At 39.6% G+C, this 23,731-nt stretch overlaps 1 protein-coding gene across 3 annotated transcripts; it reads left to right on the top strand.

Annotated features, from left to right (window-relative positions):
* The first annotated feature begins 141 nt into the window (after positions 1 to 141).
* Positions 142 to 23,731, top strand: crybg1a (crystallin beta-gamma domain containing 1a). Of its 3 annotated transcripts, XM_037747412.1 has the most exons (16): positions 6,967 to 7,139; positions 8,372 to 8,516; positions 9,645 to 9,774; positions 9,867 to 9,902; positions 11,971 to 12,134; positions 12,302 to 12,428; positions 12,785 to 12,930; positions 16,248 to 16,374; positions 16,547 to 16,576; positions 16,661 to 16,773; positions 17,903 to 18,035; positions 18,150 to 18,289; positions 19,883 to 20,006; positions 20,151 to 20,309; positions 21,837 to 22,005; positions 23,413 to 23,731. In XM_037747412.1, exons 3-15 carry the CDS (start codon positions 9,772 to 9,774, stop codon positions 21,879 to 21,881), a joined length of 1,347 nt encoding a protein of 448 aa, XP_037603340.1. In that variant the 5' UTR covers positions 6,967 to 7,139; positions 8,372 to 8,516; positions 9,645 to 9,771; the 3' UTR covers positions 21,882 to 22,005; positions 23,413 to 23,731. The 3 variants fall into 3 exon arrangements, with proteins under 3 accessions (XP_037603339.1, XP_037603338.1, XP_037603340.1); XM_037747411.1 differs by lacking the exons at positions 9,867 to 9,902; positions 11,971 to 12,134; positions 12,302 to 12,428; ... (8 more) ...; positions 21,837 to 22,005; positions 23,413 to 23,731 and adding exons at positions 142 to 4,444; positions 6,437 to 6,475; positions 6,578 to 6,697 and having other exon boundaries at positions 6,962 to 7,139; positions 9,645 to 9,780; XM_037747410.1 differs by lacking the exons at positions 6,967 to 7,139; positions 8,372 to 8,516; positions 9,645 to 9,774; ... (11 more) ...; positions 21,837 to 22,005; positions 23,413 to 23,731 and adding exons at positions 142 to 4,444; positions 4,889 to 5,027.

Raw genomic sequence — 23,731 nt, 5'->3', positions numbered from 1 at the left:
ATCGGTTAAGAGTTTGGTGAAGGAAATAGCAACTGCAAACGCTAACTATGAAGTTAGCAACCAACAGGATCAGAAGTCCGTAATTGTTAAAGACCAACATGAGGACATAACAAAGCCAGATACAAGCAAATCAACAAATCCAAACGTCCAAATACCGACCTAAAACAGGACCCGGAAAGAACAGAAGCTCCAGAGATGATATCAGAAAGCCAAATTCAAGAACTAAAGGTTGTAAGCACCAAAACTCAGAGTGCTGAGGAAGCTAAAGAGAAGACTGAAACAAAGGATTCATCGGTTAAGAATTTGATGAAGGAAATAGCAACTGCAAACACTAACTATGAAGTTAGCAACCAACAGGATCAGAAGTCCGTAATTGTTAAAGATCAACATGAGGACGTAAGAAAACCAGATACAAGCAAATCAACAGAATCCAAAGGTCTAAATACCGACCTCGAACAGGAACCGGAAAGAACAGAAGCGCCGAAGAAAATATCAGAAAGCCAAATTCAAGAACTAAAGGTTGTAAGCACCAAAATTCAGAGTGCTGAGGAAGCTAAAGAGAAGACTGAAACAAAGGATTCATCAGTTAAGAGTTTGGTGAAGGAAATAGCAACTGCAACTGCAAACGCTAACTATGAAGTTAGCAACCAACAGGATCAGAAGTCCGTAAATTGTTAAAGATCAACATGAGGACGTAAGAAAACCAGATACAAGCAAATCAACAGAATCCAAAGGTCTAAATACCGACCTCAAACAGGAACCGGAAAGAACAGAAGTGCCGAAGAAAATATCAGAAAGCCAAATTCAAGAACTAAAGGTTGTAAGCACCAAAACTCAGAGTGCTGAGGAAGCTAAAGAGAAGACTGAAACAAAGGATTCATCGGTTAAGAGTTTGGTGAAGGAAATAGCAACTGCAAACGCTAACTATGAAGTTAGCAACCAACAGGATCAGAAGTCCGTAATTGTTAAAGATCAACATGAGGACGTAAGAAAACCAGATACAAGCAAATCAACAGAATCCGAAGGTCTAAATACCGACCTCAAACAGGAACCGGTAACAATGGAAGCACCAGAGAAGATTTCAGAAAGCCAAATTCAAGAACTAAAGGTTGTAAGCACCAAAACTCAGAGTGCTGAGGAAGCTAAAGGGAAAACTGAAATAAAGGATTCATCGGTTAAGAGTTTGGTGAAGGAAATAGCAACTGCAAACGCTAACTATGAAGTTAGCAACCAACAGGATCAGAAGTCCGTAATTGTTAAAGACCAACATGAGGACATAACAAAGCCAGATACAAGCAAATCAACAAAATCCAAACGTCCAAATACCGACCTAAAACAGGACCCGGAAAGAACAGAAGCTCCAGAGATGATATCAGAAAGCCAAATTCAAGAACTAAAGGTTGTAAGCACCAAAACTCAGAGTGCTGAGGAAGCTAAAGAGAAGACTGAAACAAAGGATTCATCGGTTAAGAATTTGATGAAGGAAATAGCAACTGCAAACACTAACTATGAAGTTAGCAACCAACAGGATCAGAAGTCCGTAATTGTTAAAGATCAACATGAGGACGTAAGAAAACCAGATACAAGCAAATCAACAGAATCCAAAGGTCTAAATACCGACCTCGAACAGGAACCGGAAAGAACAGAAGCGCCGAAGAAAATATCAGAAAGCCAAATTCAAGAACTAAAGGTTGTAAGCACCAAAATTCAGAGTGCTGAGGAAGCTAAAGAGAAGACTGAAACAAAGGATTCATCAGTTAAGAGTTTGGTGAAGGAAATAGCAACTGCAACTGCAAACGCTAACTATGAAGTTAGCAACCAACAGGATCAGAAGTCCGTAATTGTTAAAGATCAACATGAGGACGTAAGAAAACCAGATACAAGCAAATCAACAGAATCCAAAGGTCTAAATACCGACCTCAAACAGGAACCGGAAAGAACAGAAGTGCCGAAGAAAATATCAGAAAGCCAAATTCAAGAACTAAAGGTTGTAAGCACCAAAATTCAGAGTGCTGAGGAAGCTAAAGAGAAGACTGAAACAAAGGATTTACCAATAAAGAATGAGACCTCAATTGTGAATGCCAACAGTGAAGTTAGCATCCAACAAGACCAGATGTCCATACTTGCTAGAGACCAAGATGAGGACATAACGAAACCACAGAAAAACAAATCAACAGAATTCAAATGTCCAACTTCTAAGCTAGAAGAGGAACCAGAGACAGTAGGAATTAAAGTCCAAAAGAAGACAACGGAGACACAAATTTTACAAATGGATACAACTCGAGAACTCCACTCAATAAGCACTAAAGCTCAGAGTGCTAAAGATGTCAAGGAAAAGACTGAAACAAAGGATTCATCAGTAAAGAGTTTGGTGAATGAGACAGCAACTGCGAACGCTAACTATGAAGTTAGCAACCAACAGATTCAGAAGTCCATAATTGTTAGAGATCAACATGACAATATAACAAAACCAGATGCAAGCAAATCATCAGAATCCAAACGTCCAAATACCGACCTAAAACAGGAACAGCAAACGGTAACAATGGAAGCACCAGAGAAGATTTCAGAAAGCCAAATTCAAGAACTAAAGGTTGTAAGCACCAAAACTCAGAGTGCTGAGGAAGCCAAAGGGAAGACTGAAATAAAGGATTTATCAGTGAAGAGTTTGGTGAATGAGCCAGCAATGACAACCGAAGCTCCAGAAAAGATTTCAGAAAGCCAAATTCAAGAACTAAAGTTTGTAAGCACCAAAATTCAGAGATCTGATGGAGCTAAAGAGCAGACTGAAACAAAGGGTTCACCTATAAAGAGTCTGGTGATTGAGATTGTAATTGAGAACTCTGAAGTTACCACCCAAAAGGACCAGAAGCCTGTCGTAGATGAACATGTGAAGATTAAGAAACCAGACAAAAACTCTGAACAATCCACAGATTTCAAAGCCCCAACTGCTAACCCAGTTGTTTTCTCAACTGAAAAAGCAAAGGCTGATAAGAAACAGAAAAAAAGAAAAGAAATTAAAGAGGGTGTTGAAGTTGAGAATAAAGTGACAAAGCAGGAGGATCAGCAGATGAAGGCATCAAAGATGGATGCCAAGCAAGAGTCAGAAGGCATTTTTGTAAAAGATGCATCTAGCAAAAAAGGTGGTGGAGAACAAAAGGACAAACCCACTGCTGTTCCAGATAAAGTACCAAATACCACTGATGCTCTTAGGAATGATGAAGACACCAAAGAAAAAAACAAAACAGATAGCAGTTTGAAACAGGAACTGCAGACTTTAAGAGAAGAGAAAACCAGTGATCCACAAAAGCCTGCAATGCCAACACTTATTGGCAGTATGTCTCTTTCTGCGACCGCGGAACCACCTGCAACATCTCAAAGTCTACAGCTAAGGAAGGAATCTCCATTGAGCTGGTTAAATGTGGAGCATCAAAAACCAAAGAAGGAACATAAAAGAAGACTAAAGGCCTCAACCAGTGAGGATGAATCTCTTCAGCTTGATGACTTTGATGATTTTATCAGGAGCATTAAGGAGGGCTGCATTCCATTCTCACTACCTCCAAAGAGGCATACTCGTAAAAAGTCCCCATCTCCACCTTTTTCCATGCCAGCCATCAAGGAGGACCATTTTGAGAAAATGTTTGATCTAGAGGATTTCCAGTTCGGCTTAGGAAATAATGGTTTTAGGGATCCTTCCCCTGCTATGGTGATTAAACAAAGAGCAGCTAATAGGAAAGGACGGACCCTGGAAAAAAGTGCACAAGATAATGCCATGCACACATCTAGAGACCAGTTGAATTCACTTGATGAGATAGAAGGAAAAGATGGAGTCAAAGAGGGGACAAATATTGAAGCAGGAACAGAAGAAAGACAAAACAATGGAGAAGAGCCTGGGAAGCTGACGTCACGACTTGAAAGGATATCCATCCTCTCCAGCTTACTGACTTCCCCTTGGTCCTCCAGGGAGCCCCAAGAGGAAGCGACCTCCGCCTCAAATAGCACACTTTCTAACCAACAACAGGGCCTGCTATCGCTTAGAGAACAGGGAGTTGCTGATTCGCCTCTGCCTGCCGTTGAAGCAGATAAGAAGGGTGTAAAAGGTATAGATCAAGGCCCACTTGTGGGTGGTGGTATAGGTACAGTTAGTGAGTCAGCACTCAACCCTTCCTCTCCTCCTCCTCCTTCCCTGCCCTTGTTCCCGGAGATAAAGCTGCCTGATCATTTAGAGAAATACCTCAAGAAGGACAAATCCGACTCTGAGGCCTCCCAGGGCACTACACAGATGACTAAAACTAAACTGAATCCTGATGGTACTGTGATGGACCAGGCCTCAGTAGCAGGAGTACCTAATATAAATGTGGGCATGGAGGGCCCTGCAGGACTGCCTCCAACCAGCAACAACAGCCAGCAGACTTCTCGAAATGGACTTTCTACTTCTAAGACTAAGGTAGGAATTTCAATATTTCAAATGATGAGCTTCAATAATTGTTCTGCTTTTTTTTTTACTAATTATCACTAAAAGTCTGAGCAATCCAGAGAAATAACAGGCCAAAGCTGGAATGGGTTTTGACCTTGCCAGGCCTTTTACAGCAAGCATTGATTTCCCTAGTTTATTTCCATGGCAATATGTCTCAGTTTCATATCCTGTTCTTTTGTTTTGTGGTGGTGTTGCAACAAAGTCATGAATCATTTGCATGTGAGGACAGGATCAAGGAGCATTTCCTCCGTCTGGAACTTTGCACAGGGAATCTTTGCCAAGATCAGCTAAAACTGTCACGTCACAATAACATATTTGCATCAATATGCAAATAAGCAGGATATGCAAAATGTTTGTGTTTTGGACGAACACAGTGTGCATTTTATACCTAAGTGTTCATTTCTCTCCCTTTAGACCATTGGCATTACAAGACAGTTTTTTGGGGTAAATTTCTTCCAATCAAAATGTTTATTCTCCCTCAGTGATTACCAAATAGCAGTTGCTATGGGATACGTGGAGAGATTGTAGAGTAGCTCAACTAATGTGATAAAACAAAATTACAAATTGGTTAAAAAAATATCCACATATTGAGATAAAAGTAATAATAAATGGTTGAATTAGTTAGCTAAAAGTAATGGATAAATGGTTGAATTAGTTAGCTAAAAGTAATGGATAAATGGTTGAATTAGTTAGCTAAAAAGTAATAGATAAATGGTTGGAATTAGTTAGCTAAAAGTACTGGAATAAATGGTGAATTAGTTAGCTAAAAGTAATAATAAATGGTTGAATTAGTTAGCTAAAAGTAATAATAAATGGTTGAATTAGTTAGCTAAAAGTAATGGATAAATGCTTGAATTAGTTAACTAAAAGTAATAATAAATGGTTGAATTAGTTAGCTAAAAGTAATGGATAAATGGTTGAATTAGTTAGCTAAAAGTAATGGATAAATTGGTTGAATTAGTAACTAACAAGTAATGGATAAATGGTTGAATTAGTTAACTAAAAGTAATAATAAATGGTTGAATTAGTTAGCTAAAAGTAATGGATACATGGTTGAATTAGTTAACTAAAAGTAATAATAAATGGTTGAATTAGTTAGCTAAAGTAATGGATAAATGGTTGAATTAGTTAACTAAAAGTAATAATAAATGGTTGAATTAGTTAGCTAAAGTAATGGATAAATGGTTGAATTAGTTTAACTAAAAGTAATAATAAATGGTTGAATTAGTTAACTAAAAGTAATGGATAAACGGTTGAATTAGTTAGCTAAAAGTAATGGATAAATGGTTGAATTAGTTAGCTAAAAGTAATGGATAAGTGGTTGAATTAGTTAGCTAAAAGTAATGGATAAATGGTTGAATTAGTTAGCTAAAAGTAATAATAAATGGTTGAATTAGTTAGCTAAAAGTAATAATAAATGGTTGAATTAGTTAGCTAAAAGTAATGGATAAATGGTTGAATTAGTTAACTAAAAGTAATGGATAAATGGTTGAATTAGTTAACTAAAAGTAATAATAAATGGTTGAATTAGTTAGCTAAAAGTAATGGATAAATGGTTGAATTAGTTAACTAAAAGTAATAATAAATGGTTGAATTAGTTAGCTAAAAGTAATGGATAAATGGTTGAATTAGTTAACTAAAAGTAATGGATAAATGGTTGAATTAGTTAGCTAAACGTAATGGATAAGTGGTTGAATTAGTTAACTAAAAGTAATGGATAAATTGGTTGAATTAGTTAGCTAAAAGTAATGGATAAATGGTTTGAATTAGTTAAACTAAAAGTAATGGATAAATGGTTGCATTAGTTAACTAAAAGTAATGGATAAATGGTTGAATTAGTTAGCTAAACCATTCAAATGAACACACGTGGTACATTACGGGTAGGAATAAATGTTTCTTACCTCTATAAATGATTTGGCTCAGGTTCAAGGTTCATAATCTAAATATTTCATTTTCTTTCAGGTACCTGCGGTAAGAGGGTTCCACAAAAGGCCTGGAAAGGTACGATTAAATGTTATTTACTTGCATTTTTTAATGCTTAGTGGTCAATAATACATTGGTTGCTGCCACATATTTGAATGAAATGTGTATTTCCTCATCCAGATGATCATACATGAACATGCTCAGTTTGGAGGGCAGCCGTTTTGAACCTACTGTGATGTAGAGGACGCCACCACAATGAAGCTGTCCCCTGATCATCTCAGTCAGAATCATCAGAGGATGGTAAGGCTCTTTGGGAGCATTCAAATTAAACCTGCAGGTTTAATATGGATATGATGACTAACTTGCTGGATACAGTTATAATCTAAATGACTATCCAGGTAATATGTGTGTACTTCGTATTATCCTTCCATTTTCTGTTTCTCTTTGTCCTTAAAGGTGAATGGAGCCATTCACAAAGCTGTTTAATGTCTTTTTAACTATCTATAAAGTCTATAAAGTTTCAAAATTCTGATGATGTAATGATGCAGTTCTCTTTTTCTTTAGCTGGCTCCTCTATGAAAAAACCTGGCTTCAAGGGTCGTATACATCGCCCTTGAGGAAGGTCCTACAGAGCACCTAGTGAATATGGGGCAGAGGAGGGAACTCCAACGACACTAGACCAGATGGGTCAGCCTGTACCACAGCACCTATGGTCATAGGTTCTATTCGATTGGCAGTTAGAGTAAGCTAACCTGATTATTTTGTCAGTCTGTTATACTGCAATCATATTTGTATTGTTACTATTTGTCCTGTTATGTTGTTTCCCACCTCATCTAATCCCTGTAGAAGTCTTAAATAGGGCTGGGTATCAAAACCTCAATATTTTTGGTATCAACTGAAAAGTGAATGTGGCACGAGTATTGAAAACTGTCTAGTACCAAAAGCTGGCATGGAATGTTTTTCTCAGATTTGTACTATTCCTCCATTATTCTTTGGTCAGGACAGTTTGGGATATAGGCCCCTGTCTACACGTATACACATATTTTTAAAAACAGATATTTTTCCCCTTCGTTTTACAAAATATTTCCATCCACTTTAGGACGCAAAAACGACTCCAAATACTCGCCAGGCCAGTAGGTGCCGATAAAGGCTACATCAACGATACAATGCTCTGGACATGAGAAAGTTTTCCCTTCCATTCCTTATCGACACAATCCCTGTCGCGAAATTTTCCCATCTCGCTCGACCGGATCCTGATCCAAAACCGTTGTTTCTGGCGGTCTTATAAACAATGGGTGCTGAGGTGGACCAAATAGCATTGGGCGCAGTTAGACGCCTCTGTTTGTCCGTGAAGCGGTGCAGCAATATTAAGTTCGAGCAGTGCTAACAAAGCGTAAACTAGCCGGTAGTCCACCATCTTTGTTTATGTCTCTGGCTCATTACACAAAGCAACAATGGCATGCGCAAATATTGAGGAGAGGATGTCATTGTTTCCCACACGCTCCGTTTTACACGTCCACACCGATACAAAGTAACAGGAGTTTTAAAAATCTGCACCTTAGAAGGCGTTTTCAAAAATATCCGTTTGTGTGACCCAAAACTCTGGTTGTGTGCGGACGAGAGGCCATAACGTAGAGGAAAATGTCTGTTTTTAAAAATAGCTGTATACGTGTTGATCATAATCATAATTTTGTTACTTTTAGACCGTATTTATTTATGTAGGTGAAGTTCTTATATTTTAAATTTAACATTAGAAAAGCAGGGTTTCTTTTGTTAAATATAATTCTTTTTACTTTTTTGGTATTACTCAAAGTACAGTATCGAAACTATTATAGCTTACTCAGACACTTCGGTAATGTATTCACTCTAAAAATGTAAAATGCCCAGTTACCCAGCCTTATATGTTTAGATACATTCTCAAATTAAAAACTTGAAATTCTCACACAATTTTATTTTTATTTTGTGGTTTTATAGGATCTATAGCGTACCCCAAATTTGACCTGTTTTTCAGAGGTAAACGGGTTGGGGAGGATGTCATCTTACTGTGGCGACGCTGTAGCAGATTGTCTCTTTCGGGATCCCACAGAACCACCGGCTCAATTAAGGTTCACTCTGGAGTGTAAGTTCAGCTGACAGCCAAAGGCTCTTTTGTGTCAATCATTTAAAGTAACGGGGAATGTTCCATTATGGAAGCATCTTTCAGTGTCATGGTTGGTAGCAATCCTGCTACTTATTGGTAGTTTTAAAGCTCACAGCGACGCAGTCTCTTCTGGGACAGTACTGGAAAGAGTCTGTGTGTAGCATCTGTTCTCTGTTTATGAAGGAATGCATGTTGCAGGCTAGAGCTTGTGATTATCATAGTTTTAACTGCTGCTGATTATTGATGGTTAGCACTTACATTTTTAACTGGTGTAGAGAAAAAGTATATTTAGTCCCTCCAGTCATTGTGTAATAGGGCAGGATCTGAAATGAACTTTTTTTCACTATCGCAAGTATTTTTTTTTTTTTCTGGCACTCAGAAATTTTATCTGCCACTTTTGAAATCTATATCAATTTTCTAAAAAAATCTATAGGATTCACCCAATACTCATTTTTGAACAGATCACGAACGCATCATAATGCAACTCAATGGAAGCTCCGTTAACGTTAGTAGATCTGTTATTTAGCCAAGCAGGACCAACCGGCCTCTAACAGCTAACGTTACTAACTCTCCTCCTGCCCATTTCAACACGGATTTGTTGTTCACAGTGTCGCTTTATCAGGGAGTAGCGATAGTAGCGCCATGCTTTTTAGCGCTTTTTTTCTCTCGCTCCGGTCCCAAACAAACTGAAACATGATACAGCGTGCATATGCCGTTTCGTCATTGTGCATGTGTAACAGTCAGAAAGCATCAATACAGAAGAATCCCCAGAAGAATCCCTAGAGAGTCATGACTCTCTGGGGATTCTTTGTTGTCCAATTCCTTGGCAATCGGACAACAAAGAACCCATTCTCTATTCCCATCCCTACCATTTTCCCTGCCTGCCAAAGTGGCGTCTGTCGTGATGATTTTCCCACCACTGCCAACAATTTAGCCACATTTGGCAGGGTGGCGGGTGCTAATTTCAGACCCTGGTAAAGGATAAGGACAGAGTTGCCTCTTCAAAGTACTGTGCAGAAAAAGTCACTACATAGTCATTACCTCTCCCCTTTCCCTCCTCCCATTTCTTTTCTCACATTCCCTCCCATGCTGCCTCTGTGTCTTTAGCTGGCTGGCTGTACACTGATCCAGGGTTTGGTAGGTTTTGTTTGGAGTGCTGGAGGTGGGAGAGTATCCCTGCCCACAGGACTGGGGTTTCCCTGAGCCCTTCATCGGGTCTCTCAGACCCCTCCGAATGGTACAGTACATGAAATATATCACATATGTTTCCACTATGCTGTCATTTTGTCACTTGTCTCGGTCTGACAAGCATCTGTCTCTTCATTACAGGGACCAATAAAGGTGGAGCATCCTCATGAATTCAAGGTGTGTTCTGCATTGCATTACATTTGTTGCATCTATCAATATCTGCTGTTTATAGAAAGCACACACACACACACACACACACACACGCTGAAGTGTCAACACAAAGTCTCATATGTTACTTTTGTTAACTATCGCTTAAGAGAATCTTGTTAAGAGGCAAAGGATGGGGAAGAAACTCAACTTTGTGGTGGATATGGTGTGGGTACCATGAATCACAAAGGTTTAGTCGAGGCACTGATATGATTCATGATGTTGATGACTTGGCTCAGGCTAAGACTCAGAATTTGGAGTACTGTACGTCTAACATAATATAGATTTAGAGAAACTTGAGACTGATACCACCAAATATTAAAAATGATTTGTAGAGATTAAATTTAAAAACAATTAATTAATTATGAAAATAATCGTTAGTTGCAGCCGTAGGCAGAGCCGCATCAAGCTGACTGCTAAAATAAGATGTTCACTGTGTCTGCAGTTTATGTTCATCCAGTAAATTACCCAAAATATGTTGATCATTTTCATCATTTAGGAATTGGTAGCTAATTGCCCTTTTCAACAAAAATGTTCCAGGAACTATGGAACCAGAGGAGATAAACTAGGAACTAGAAGTCTGTTTTTCTGCTACATTTGAAAAACTGGAGATCAGACAAATTAATCACACATGACAAAGAATTATCTTGTGCTTTCTATTGACTGCGGTGTGACCTTTAGTACGTGAACGCCATGAAGCGAAGCGAATAAAACTCTTGTTGACTCGCTTTGTTCACTCCTTCTCTCTCTCTCTCTCTCTCTCTCTCTCTCTCTCTCTCTCTCTCTCTCTATAGCATAGCAGGGGCTTTTTTTTTTACTCCAGGAACTAAATTTAGTTCCTGGTTCCTCAAAAGGATCTTGTTCTCAAGGGGAAGTTCCTGTGAAACTGTGTAATCATTTCCTAGATACAGCTCAAAGTAAAAGCTCAAAGAAATAAAGTCTGTACTTGTAGCCAGTGTTACAGACCGATGTGACATGTGTCACTGTAGTTTGTAGAAGTATTGTCATTCTACCTTAGGACAGAAATGAGCCAAAAACTCTACACAGACACATCTATAGCCCTATTTCCACTGCAGGAACTTTCCCTCGGAACTAAGAACCTTTAGAGGAACTAGTTGCAGTTCAACCGCAGGGACCAGGGTCTAAATTAAGTTCCGAGGACACTTGATGGGGCCTTTTTACCCCAAAAAAGGCCCTGGTTGGGGGGCTATTACTTTCTGAAAGTACCTGAACTTTCAGTGTGGAGTTTGCAGGGATGACTGTCGCTGATTGGTAAAACACACACACAGCACCGCTGCTTCAACGGCCTCAACTCGTCCTCTAGGAAGTTCTCTAGTATTGATTTAGGATCATTTTAGGACGAGAGGAGAACATTTCTCTTTGTTGGATAACATTAAAAGTAAAGTTCGGCTCTGCTGTCTGCTTCCCGTCTCATTAAAAACAGAGAGAGAGAGATGGCAAGGGCAATAGGTAACGTTAGATGAGGAAGACAGCCGGCGGTGCTGTGAATGAGAGAAAGAAAAGTTATTTTCTGATTGTTTCACGGTGTTAAAGTTCTAAATCACAAATAAATAACCATTAAACACTCAATAGATGATCTACTGAGGAGACAGACTCTTAGTTTCATTTCATTCATCACATCCCACGTTCATCAGTAAATACATGCAGCAGTAAATAAAGTCGCAGTGAGATGAAACGTAACGTTTATTTTTTCTAAGGTTTATTTTTTTCTAGTGTGTTTTTCAGAGCAAAAAGGCGACACACTGAACGTCAGGCTGCAGAGTGAGTTTACTGCTGTGACCACCAGCAGCCCTCGTCTCATGTCATGTTGCTTTTTCAGAAGTCAGCGGATTAATTTGCCTGATCTTAGCAGGTTTTTAGACCGCAGTGGAAACACAGACAACAATGGGCTGAGGAACCTTTTAGTTCCTTGAAAAGTAGTTCCAGGGAAAGTCTCGCAAACTTTTGGTGGAAACCCAGCTTTAGGCCTGTGTTTACAACTACAGCTCACCTTTAACTCCTTTCTCTCCTGCTTCAGGCCTTAGTGTTCACCAAGCCCAACTTTGATGGAGAGTGCATAGAGGTGGACAGTGATGCGTACAACTTACAAGAACAACAAGTGGAAGAGGAGAAAACAGGCAAACCAGACAAGAACAAGAAGACCGTGTCTACAGTGGGGTCTATAAAGATACTTGGTGGTCTGTAAGTATCTGTTTGAGATAATAGATGCAGGGTGATCATCTTTGTTTGGCAGGCAGCCAACTATTAGGATATGAAACAAACAGCTAAACAAATGTGTGATCAGATTTCAGGAGAAGACTCAAACTAATGTGAAATATTAGTGCTAATTGTTTGTTCCGTCCTTGCAGCTGGGTGGGCTATCAGGAGGCAGACTTCGAGGGCCAGCAGTACATCCTGGAGGAGGGGCAGTATCCTCACTGCAGTGACTGGGGAGGATCTGAGGAGGGGCTCCTGTCACTTCGGCCTGTATGCGCAGTAAGTATCACCAGCAATATTACAGATACAGTGAAATGGTGTTCTGCAAGATTTATTGTTTGATCTTGTATATATATATAATATATCAGAAATATTGCTGTGGTGTTTCTGCGCTGGTCATTCAAACAGTGCTCTGCCATTGTAGGTAAAAAAAGGAAAAAAAATGTACGGAGCCAGGGGAGAATATCTGAGATTTTTCTCTTAAATCTACTACTTTAATCTCAGAGAATATACAATTTTTTTCTCAGAATATTACCCCACCGGCTCTGTTATTATTATTATTTTTTACCTAACATGACTGTTGTAGAAATAAGAGATCACCCTTTCTAATAATTTCACTGTATTATTTTTGCTAGGATTTCCTGTCCCCTCATATTAAACTGTTCAGTGAGCGGCACTTTGATGAACTGGGGCTAAGTGTGGACTTGCTGGGTCCCGTCCCCAGCATGGAGGACTTCGGCCATGGTGGCAAAACTCAGTCTATCAACGTCATGGATGGAGTGTAAGTCAAACAAACACACAAAAAAAAACATAAAGAAGGAGGGACCCACAGCTTGTGTTGTCCACACCCTTATAGTGTTTGGGCGTGTGCTTCTCACCTACCATACTTGACTAAGCGCTCTGTCACTGTACACACACGTACAAGCACACACACACACGCACACGCACACGCACACGCACACACACACACACACACACACACACACACACACACACACACGCACATATACAGCCCTAGAGGATACAATTATGAACAATCTCGTGCGATTGATCCATTAGAGTAAATGATTTGTCACGTTTGACAAAGGATGACTAAAAGCTTCCATCTCTTGAGGGCAAGGATTTACCAATGATATGAACGAGGAGAGTGAATCTTTAGTTACTATTAAATATAGACTACATTACAGATTACAGGCTTCTTTTCAAAGTTTCTGCAGAGAAAAGGAAGCTTTGTTCCAGGTACAGCACATACCGTACAGTTTGTCAAATCACAAGTTAAGTACCTAATTGTTTAAAATCAAAAGTTTCACAATGGTTTAAATACATTTCTAGTCAGTTATTTATATTAAATAATACATTTAAAACATGGCACAAGTTTCTTTAGTTAACAGATTTTTGTCAATCAGCCAGCTGAGTGATTTGAACCTTTATCACCATCTTTATGTAACGTTCTACTGTTTGCTTTACATCTGCCTCGCCAGCTCAATCGTTTTACAGCCTCATAAAAGCACAGACTTCCTCTTTTTATCATGGTAGCATGCAGTCCAAGTCAGTGATTTAATCAGTCGAGTCTGACTGACCAATCAGGATTCCTAACCATCTCCATTTATACTAGGGCTGTCAATCGATTCAAATATTTAATCACGACTAATCGCATGATTGTCCATAGTTAATCGTGATACATTCATTTTGTATCTGTTCAAAATGTACCTTTAAAGGGAGATTTGTCAAGTATTTAATACTCTTATCAACATGGGAGTGGACAAATATGCTGTTATGCAAATGTATGTATATATGAATTATTGTAAATCAATGAACTTAGTATGACATGGTTGGTACCAGTGGATTCCTTAGGGTTCATATGATGAACTGAGCCGCTACAACCTCAAAATCACAAGCTGCGCTAATGTGTTAAAGAAATGAGCAAAAGATAAACAAATTTGCGTTATTACATGATATTATCGTGTCAACTTTGACAGGCATATATGTATCTATCTATCTATCTATCTATCTATCTATCTATATCTCTATCATTATATATAGAGATATAGATAGATATATAGATATAGATATAGATATAGATATAGATGTAGATATAGATATATACACATATATATATATATACACATATACATATATATATATATGTGTATCAGGCGGCTGGTGACTCAAAAATCATCATGTCATCAATCGTCATGTTACTTTACATTAGTTGGATACTTATCTCTACTTTCTTTATTTATTAAACATAAGAACACAATTCACATTCAGTATAATAACAGCAAAAGAGCCAGAGGTATATCACACTAAACAAATATATAATATACGGTATTTATTGTTTCATTTATATTTATGAATAAAAGATTAAAAGAAAACACATCAAATTTGTTATAAGAAAATATTGTTTTGGTGTTTTTGAAGAAACCAAACAGCACATTTTCCCATTATTATGTCTTTAAAGATATGATCAATGACAAATCTGCAAGTCTTTGTCTTTTTTCATTTCTGCATGTAGTGGTTCACTTCCTTATCCTTATCCTTATTCACTATTAGGTATTTATGAGGAAGCATCTAGACCTTCATCCAATAGTCTATATGTCATTTACAAACTGATCCCAACATGCCATGATGACATCTGGAATAGAGACAACCTCTCTTTGAAACAGGGCAGCTATAGCTTTATTATTATTTAGAGATGTGGTGAGAAACATATTGTTCCTATCGAGACGAGTCAGCTGGGTTGGGCTTATCTCTGCTTTCTTATTAAGCAGTAAAACAACGGCTTACTAGATTTCTAATAAACAATCCTTGTAGGCTCTGCATGAGGATGAACTTCTTGTGTGCGTAATGTGTCACTAGAAGCCTGTCAGTATGTGACAGTGGGAACACCCTCCATGCCGTTGCCGGGATCCAGTCCGGGCTGCGCAGAGTAAGTTACAGAAGCACACGTCAGACCGGGACACCGACATTCCCACCGTAGTTCAGCTGTCTGTCCAGCCCGGACAGATGAGGCAGCGAGGCCCAAGGTAGCGGGGCAGCGAGGCCCGAGGCTTGGCCAGCAGAGCGAGAGGGGTTATCCTCCCTTGGAGCATCATTTTATGTATTTTGGCCAGTCACAGACAAGCATGAAAAAAATGAATTCATATACTTTTTTCTGGTCCACTTAATTTGGATATTATTATTATTTAGTTATTTAGTTACCTTTACCCCCGCGAGCCCAAAACACTACACTATAGTTAGAGATGCACCGATCCAACTTTTTCAGTCCTGATTTTGGGCATCGGCCGATACCGAGTACCGATCCGATACCGAGTACCGATCCGATACCGACCCGATACCGAGTACCGATCTGATACCGAGTACCGATCTGATACCGATCCGATACCGAGTACCGATCTGATACCGAGTACCGATCCGATACCGATCTGATACCGAGTACCGATCCAATACCGAGTACCGATCCGATACCGAGTACCGACCCGATACCGGTGTTTAATTAATCAGCTGCATGCCTCACTGGCAGGAAGTGACTGGATCATTCTTTTATGTGTAAGACAACATCAGGCTGGACTTAAACATTACTTTCCTAACTTTGTAAAACAAAATGTAACAAATAAATACAAAGATCTAAATTTACTGTATTGTTATTTATTATTAAAATAATAAATCGTACACCAGCAACTTGGCAAAAAAATTATAATTCCAGTGTAAACTTTTAATGCAGCAACAAATTGGTCAAAACTTAAACAGCAAACACATTCCAGTATATAATGTATATAGTATATAAACATAGAATTGAATTGAATAGATCGGCCCCATTGTCAGCGATATCCGATCCAGCTATTTGAGTCAGTATCAGCCTGATATCTGATCCAGTATTGATGCATCCCTAACTTAAGTTATAGTTCAGTTATTTTGTGTATGAAAGTTTGCTTAAAAGTGGAAAAAAAATGTCCAAAGTATATTTGAATAAGAGATTTAATCAGAGAGCCAATCAGGATAGGAAGAGACCGCTGGACCTGTATCTGTCTCTGATAAATGAGCTCTGTCACGGTGGTGTTTTGCATCTTTAGGATGTTGTTTTTGTGTCCCTGGCAGGTGGGTGGGGTTTGAGAAGCCTGGATTCAGTGGAGAGCTCTACGTCCTGGAGAGAGGCCTGTATGCAAACCCAGCGGACTGGGGAGCCAAGAACTTCAAGATCTCGTCCATACAGCCGGTCTTCCATGTAAGAAACGACGTGTAGGATCAGTTCAAAACAGGATGTGGTTAAACAGGTTTTTTCACAAGGAAAGAAATAGTGTCTGCCTTTGTGATGTTTTGAATAAATGTCATTTTTAATGAAAAGTTTACATGTGTGCAAAGTTTATGTTAATACCTCCCTCCTATCTGTTTTATAGGACACACTGATGGAAACTGCAAAATTCAAGGTATCATCCCTCCATTCCAGACTTGATATAAAAACCCATTATTCCTGGCTGAGTCGCTAACTTCTGTTTTAATGTGTGTTACAGGTGCAGCTGTATTCTGAGCCAGACTTCCAGGGACGGCTGGTGGCTCTGGAGGACAGCTCAGCAGCTCTGGATGAGGACTTCACACCCAAGTCCTGTAAGGTGCTGGTTGGCAGGTAGGCACATTACCTACAACTCTCACTGATATTTACGGTATAAGAGATTCGACATGGCTGGCTGGAGAATGAATGCTGTATTTATTTGGCATAAAAAATACTTTTGTACAGATTAATTCCACGTGCATCTCTTTAATTGGAGAACTTTAACAGTCCTTGGTTCCAACGAGCCCTTTTCCAAACACACTGAATAAACTCAGCAGCATTTGGGGGGCCCAGCTGAGAGTGACAATAACAAACAACCTTATGATAAAGTGGTAGAAATCACTAATACAAGTGCCATGGAGGTAGAGTGTATGAAATAGTGTTATGAGCAGGGCTGTCAATCAATTAAAATAGTTTATTGCGATTAATCGCAAATTAATCTCACATTATTTTATCTGTTCTAGATGAACCTTAAAGGGAGATTTCTTAAGTATTTAATACTCTTATCAACATGGGAGTGGACAAATATGCTGCTTTATGCAAATGTATGTATATATTTATTATTGTAAATCAGTTAACAACACAAAACAATGACAGATATTGTCCAGAAACCCTCACAGGTACTGCATTTAGCATAAAACAATATGCTCCAATCATAACATGGCAAACTGCAGCCCAACAGGCAACAACAGCTGTCAGTGTGTCAGTGTGCTGACTTGACTATGACTTGCCCCAAACTGCATGTGATTATCATAAAGTGGGCATGTCTGTAAAGGGGAGACTCGTGAGTACCTATAGAACCCATTTACATTCACTGATCTGGAGGTCAGAGGTCAGAGGTCAAGGGACCTCTTTGAAAATGCCCTTCGCCAAAATTTAGAGCAAGTCTGGAGCATTATTTAACCTCCTTCGCGACAAGCTAGTATGACATGGTTGGTACCGATGGATTCATCAGGTGTTCTAGTTTCATATGATACCAGTATCTTCACTCTAGCTTTAAAACTGAGCCGCTACAACCTAAAAATCGCAAGTTGCGTTAACGCGTTAAAGAAATTGGTGGCGTTAAAAAGAATTGCGTTAACACGTTATTATCGTGTTAACTTTGACAGCCCTAGATATAAGAGGTGATTTTAAAGAGGATACAGAGTTAATGGCAAAATTGAAGAACAATATGACAACAATAATGTGTGTGTTTCTGTGTCAGCTGGGTGGCTTATGAAGGAGCTCAGTTCACAGAGAACATGTATGTGTTGGAGGAGGGAGAATACCCCAACACAGAGGCCATGGGCTTCCTGTCCTCAGACTCGACCATTCGCTCCATACAGACTGCTGGACATGTGAGTAAAGCTACATTTGGGCCCTTTGTGATGCTCACTCTGTGCTGTTGGTGATAAAGGAATCATTGTGGGTGAGACTAATAAGGAATGAATCTTTGTGGTCTTGTTGTTCAGGAGATGTCTCTGCCCTCCATCGTCTTGTTCAGTAAGGTGGGCTGTAGAGGTCGCAGAGTGCTGCTGACCAATGGAGCTGAGAACCTGCTGCAGGCAGGCCTGGACACACGCATCCGCTCCGTGGTGGTGGAGGGAGGAATGTATGTCACTGTTTTCAAATGTCCACTCTTTCTAATGGCACAGTCTAAATGGATCAAAGTAGTAGCTGCATCACTAGCAATCAGAACGCAGATGAAACCTGCTATTAATCCTTAACTTGATTGACAGGTCATAAGATACACATACTAACAGAACAAAACTGAAGCTATCAGTGTTTTAGAGTTAACCTTAAAGTTGTTTATATACATTTCTGCACACAAAATGTTGATTTTCTTCATCTCTTCAGTTGAGTGTACCTTAGACCTTAAATTTATGTGAACTGGTAAAACTTGTTATTGGTGGCAATTTAAAGGTGCAGTCACCAACTCTATTACACTTTGTTGTCAAATTCAGCGAATATCTCGGCCCGCTAGATGTCCGTTCTGAGTGTGCGCTGAAACAAAATACGGTGTTCATACAGAGCCCTGGCTCTGGCTGGAAATAAAAGCCGGGACTCCATCAAAAGGGACTTTTAGTCCCGGGAACTACTTTTCAAGGGACTAAAAGGTTCCTCAGCCCACTGTTGTCTGCATTTCCACCGCGGTCTAAAGACCTGCTAAGATCAGGCAAATTAGTCTGCTGACTTCTGAAAAAGCAACATGACATGAGATGAGGGCTGCTGGTGGTCACAGCAGTAAACTCACTCTGCAGCCTGACGTTCAGTGTGTCGCCTGTTTGCTCTGAAAAACACACTAGAAAAAAATAAACCTTAGAAAAAAATAAACGTTACGTTTCATCTCACTGCGACTTTATTTACTGCTGCATGTATTTACTGATGAACGTGGGATGTGATGAATGAAATGAAACTAAGAGTCTGTCTCCTCAGTAGATCATCTGTTGAGTGTTTAATGGTTATTTATTTGTGATTTAGAACGTTAACACCGTGAAACAATCAGAAAATAACTTTTCTTTCTCTCATTCACGGCACCACCATGGTGTCTCCCTCTTCTACCATTACCGTTGCCTTCGCGAACTCTCTCTCTCTTCTTCTCTCTCTCTGGAAGCCGACAGCAGAACCGAACTTTACTTTTAATGTTATCAAACATCTCCTCTCGTCCTAAAATGCTGGATGTGGTACACGAGTTGAAGCCGTTGAAGCAGCGCCGCTGTGTGTGTGTGTGTGTGTGTGTGTGTGTGTGTGTGTGTGTGTGCGCAAACTCCACCCGCCCAACCAGGGCCTTTTTGGGGGTAAAAGGGCTCTGTGAAATGTCACCGGAACTTCATCTAGACCCTGCAGTCGAATGCAGGGACCAGAATGGCCGACTCCACCTTTAAATACATATTTCAATTTGCAAACCTTCAACCTTTAACTACTAATGTGTTGAGGATCAGGGATCAGTGGAAAAACATGTAAATGTTCACATTCCTGCACAAAGTTTGACAGGGACACATGAAATTCCCTTAAATGGTGTTAGCTTAGCCTTTAGAACGGGACTGTTCTCATTAAGAGCAGTAAACATGTCAGAGATGTGAGGACACATGTGACAGCTGTAAATCATGAAGCTCAGCTTGAAATGTAAATATGAGATTTTTTTTCTACATTGTCCCACATTGTCGCACATTTGTGAAGTTGAACACGGCTGTCGTCTCCCTAGGTGGGTGTTGTATGAAGGCAGTAACTACCGAGGTCGACAGCTGCTTCTCCAGCCAAGTCAAGTGGCTGATTTGTGGCAGTTGAGCGGCTGGCAGCAAATAGGATCCCTACGTCCTTTACTCCAGGTATGGAAGGAGGGATGAATCAAAACATAATTGTAGGACTTAGTTTAGTACATCAAGTTAGTGATGAGGAATATAAGTCACACATCTAGTTGTGAATGACTTTGACATGTATTCATAAATGAAATGTGTGTTTTCCTCCAACAGAAGCAGATGTACGTCCGTCTGCGGAACAAGGAGACGGGAGGTGTGATGTCCCTGACAGGAACTTTGGATGACATCAAGCTGATGAGGGTTCAGGCTGTGGAGGAGACAGGAGGGTTAGAGCACGTCTGGCTCTATCGGGACGGGCTGCTTTCCTGCAAGGTACAACACATTAAACCAACGCTGATCAGAGCAGGGCTCTAGTCAAGTCCAACTTAATCGAGTCCAAGTCAAGTCCAAGAACAGGTCCAGTCGAGTCGTTCGGATGATAGAAATAATCTTATCTATAAAACATACTGATCTGTCTTCTAACCATCAAAACTAATCAATGGTTTGAGGCCGTTACAGTCTAACGTTTCTACCACGGGTCCACCCCCAATATGCACACGAGCAATAATATATATATATTACACGAGCGGGACATTTTCATTCAATTTTCGATTTCAATTTATTTACTGAGATTATTATTGATGCAAATAGCATGGACGTAGGAGCAGTAGATGTCCTGCAGCAGCTCCGAAAACAAACAACCATCAGTTGATAAGTTTCAACTCAGTATTAAGTTTAACTTGGTGATCAAACTGTAGTGTTCACCTCTTCCTGGATACAGGCTATATGTGAGGTACACCAGTAGGCTATTTGTGGTGGGAAAGACCATTGTTTTTTATCCGTTTATTATCATATGCATTATTATTCCTTGTGAGGCAGACTCTATCCACATCATCTGTGGAAACTCTACGGAAGCCCACAGGGACACAACACCTCCGGGCTGTTTATATAGCTAATGGCCATGCAATTTCTTCAAACAGCACCTACAGGAGATACAGAAGTGTTCCATTTACAATACTTGTAGTATGGCCTTAAACGCCTTTTATCTTCATATTTTGCTCTCTGACAGTCTTGTGGTTGTACTCACCCTACAGTAACTATGAGTCATAATGTCAAATTTGTGCACAAAAAGTGTGCTTATTTGGAACGGCTTGTTACTTTTCTGTAGGAACTATTTCAGTAGTTTTGAAAGATGACTGTAGTGAAAAACACCTCTACTCTCTGGCACACATTATTTAGCTACTGTACTGTGTACTTGAAAACAAGGACGTGACTACAGACGATATGTGAAGCAGAAAAAACATGAATTCAATAGACTTCATTCATTCCGCTGGTCACCTCCAGCAAAGAGGTTCTGTTTTTATTCCTCGTCCGTTAGTTAGCAGGATATCTCAAACAATGCAGCATTGGGGACAATGACGAGTTTTTATTGTTTTTTAATGTACCTCAATAATTTGTAATGGATTTTTTTACAGTTTTGTGTGTGTATTTTGACGAAAATACTTTCTATTATGAAATAATATATTACTAAGAATACGAAAGACCTGAAGAGGCAAGTGGAAAAAAAAAGTAACTTAAAAAATGTATCCTGGCAAAAAACCTAAATAATGGATCACCAGAATTTTATTTTCTCACTTGCCTCTCAGGGCTTCCGTACCTTAAGGAGATTGTGGCAGCAAAGGCGGCGGCATCAGAGGCATGCATCCTGTGAAGCTCTGTAGTTTACAGTTTGTGCTCTGCACAAATGACAAAAGAATGATTGCCAGCAGTTTGCCAGAGTATAACAACTGGTTTATACAAGGAAAAACTAACCAATACTTACTCATTTCTCCTCATCCACGATGCCCTCTATGTCTCCAGCTGGTTGAAGGACTGTTACCTGGAGACCACAGGCAGTGTGGTTGATGGAGGGGCAACCAGGCTTTGTGTTACCCCGGAGCGAGGCACAGGCAACCACTGTGGAACATCACCCCAGATGGCCTGGTGCCCTGGACCACCTCAAGCCTGACCTGGTCCTTAGAGGTCAAAGGTCAGATAGCTTTGTCTTAGCTTAAAAACATATTTTTTGTTGAGTTTAGGGCTGTCAAAGTTAACACAGTAACAACACAGTAACAACACAGTTAACACAGCAACAACAAACTAACGCAAATTTGTTTTTAATGCAAGTAAGTAAGATATACTTTTAATTGTCCCCGTGGGGGCAATTTTTCCTGGACTCCGTCCAACTGCAGTTACAAGCACTAATTAAAACAACATCAAACAAGAATGATAAAGGATTCTCACCTAAGACAGGGAAACAGTTTGACAAAAACAGATGTTTCAACACATACACAGTAACGTGCATAATGACACATACCATCACACACACCATCAGGTAGTGCACTGCACCGTCTACCGTCTTGCCCATATTGCACAGACAATAGCCAAATATTACACAGATGCAACATATTGCACTGTCCCTATTTAACCAGATATGCCACTAATTTATTAAGGCAATTGGGTCTTTCGGAGGGTTGTAGAGGCTCCGTTTTAGGAAGAGTGAATATACTGGTATCATATAAAACTAGAAAACCTGATGAATCCATTGGTCACATGTCCATGTGTGATCCATGTCATACTAGCTTGTTGTGAAGGAGGTTAAATAACACTCCACAGTTAGACTAAATGTTGGCAAGGAAAAACTGTCATGGCCATTTTCAAAGGGGTCCCTTGACCTCATGACCTCCAGATATGTGATGTAAATGGGTTTCTATGGGTACCCACGAGTCTCCCCCTTTACAGACTGACCACTTTATGATAATCCACATGCAGTTTGGGCAAGTCCTAGTCAAGTCATCACACTGACACACTGACAGCTGTTTGTTGCCTGTTGGGCTGCAGCTGCATGTTATGATTGGAGCATATTTGTTTTATCTAAATGCAGTACCTGTGAGGGTTTCTGGATCAATATCTGTCATTGTTTTGTGTTGTTCATTGATTTACAATAATAAATATATACATACATTTGCATAAAGCAGCATATTTTTCCACTCCCATGTTGATAAGAGTATTAAATAACTTGACAAATCTCCCTTTACGGTACATTTAGAACAGATAAAAAAGTGTGTGATTTATAGTGAATAATTGACAGCCTAGTCGCGTTATGTTTTATGGAATATATTAAAAAGTTCACTATATGAGATTCAATCAGCCCCTAAACCAACACGTCCATCTCCTGGTGTACTGAAGAGGTGCATGATGGAAAATATCGGCTGGTTGCACAAGTGCCCTCACTAACTTCAGTTTTGGCTTTAGTCAGACAGTTGTTGCTTTAACCACATATTGTACTAAACCACCTGGTTTAAATAATGATTTTGATTACCAGTTGTTGTCAACATTCTAAAAATGTTTTAAAGTGCAAAAACAGCTGACTTGTGTTTTGTTGTTGGCTTCTTAGGTGGTCATCAGTATGACAAGAACCAGGTGATCCTCAACACATGGATGAGAGAAAATTGACCAAAGGTGGACTTGGATATCCTGTGATCTGACTCACAAATCGTACTGAACCCTGTGATGCAGCTCCACTGTGGAGCCCAAACCACAGAAATGGGCCGGGTTGCGCAATGATTGCACCTTTTTGTAAAATGGTAAATGGACTTGCATTTATATAGCACCTTTCTAGTGTTCCGACCACTCAAAGCTCTTTACACTCCATGTCAGCATTAACCCATTCACACACTGATGGCAGAGGCTACTAAGATGCCAACTTTGCCAAT

Source organism: Sebastes umbrosus, chromosome 16 (assembly GCF_015220745.1).
Source record: "Sebastes umbrosus isolate fSebUmb1 chromosome 16, fSebUmb1.pri, whole genome shotgun sequence".
NCBI classification, from domain to species: domain Eukaryota; kingdom Metazoa; phylum Chordata; class Actinopteri; order Perciformes; family Sebastidae; genus Sebastes; species Sebastes umbrosus.
This window is presented reverse-complemented; position numbering and strand designations above follow the sequence as displayed.

Excerpts from the sequence above, each read along its gene's own strand:
- crybg1a (XM_037747410.1), top strand. The coding sequence starts at position 1,061 with ATGGAAGCACCAGAGAAGATTTCAGAAAGCCAAATTCAAGAACTAAAG. Across the intron at positions 4,445-4,888 it reads TTTCTACTTCTAAGACTAAG|ACCATTGGCATTACAAGACA; the intron begins GTAGGAATTTCA and ends CTCTCCCTTTAG.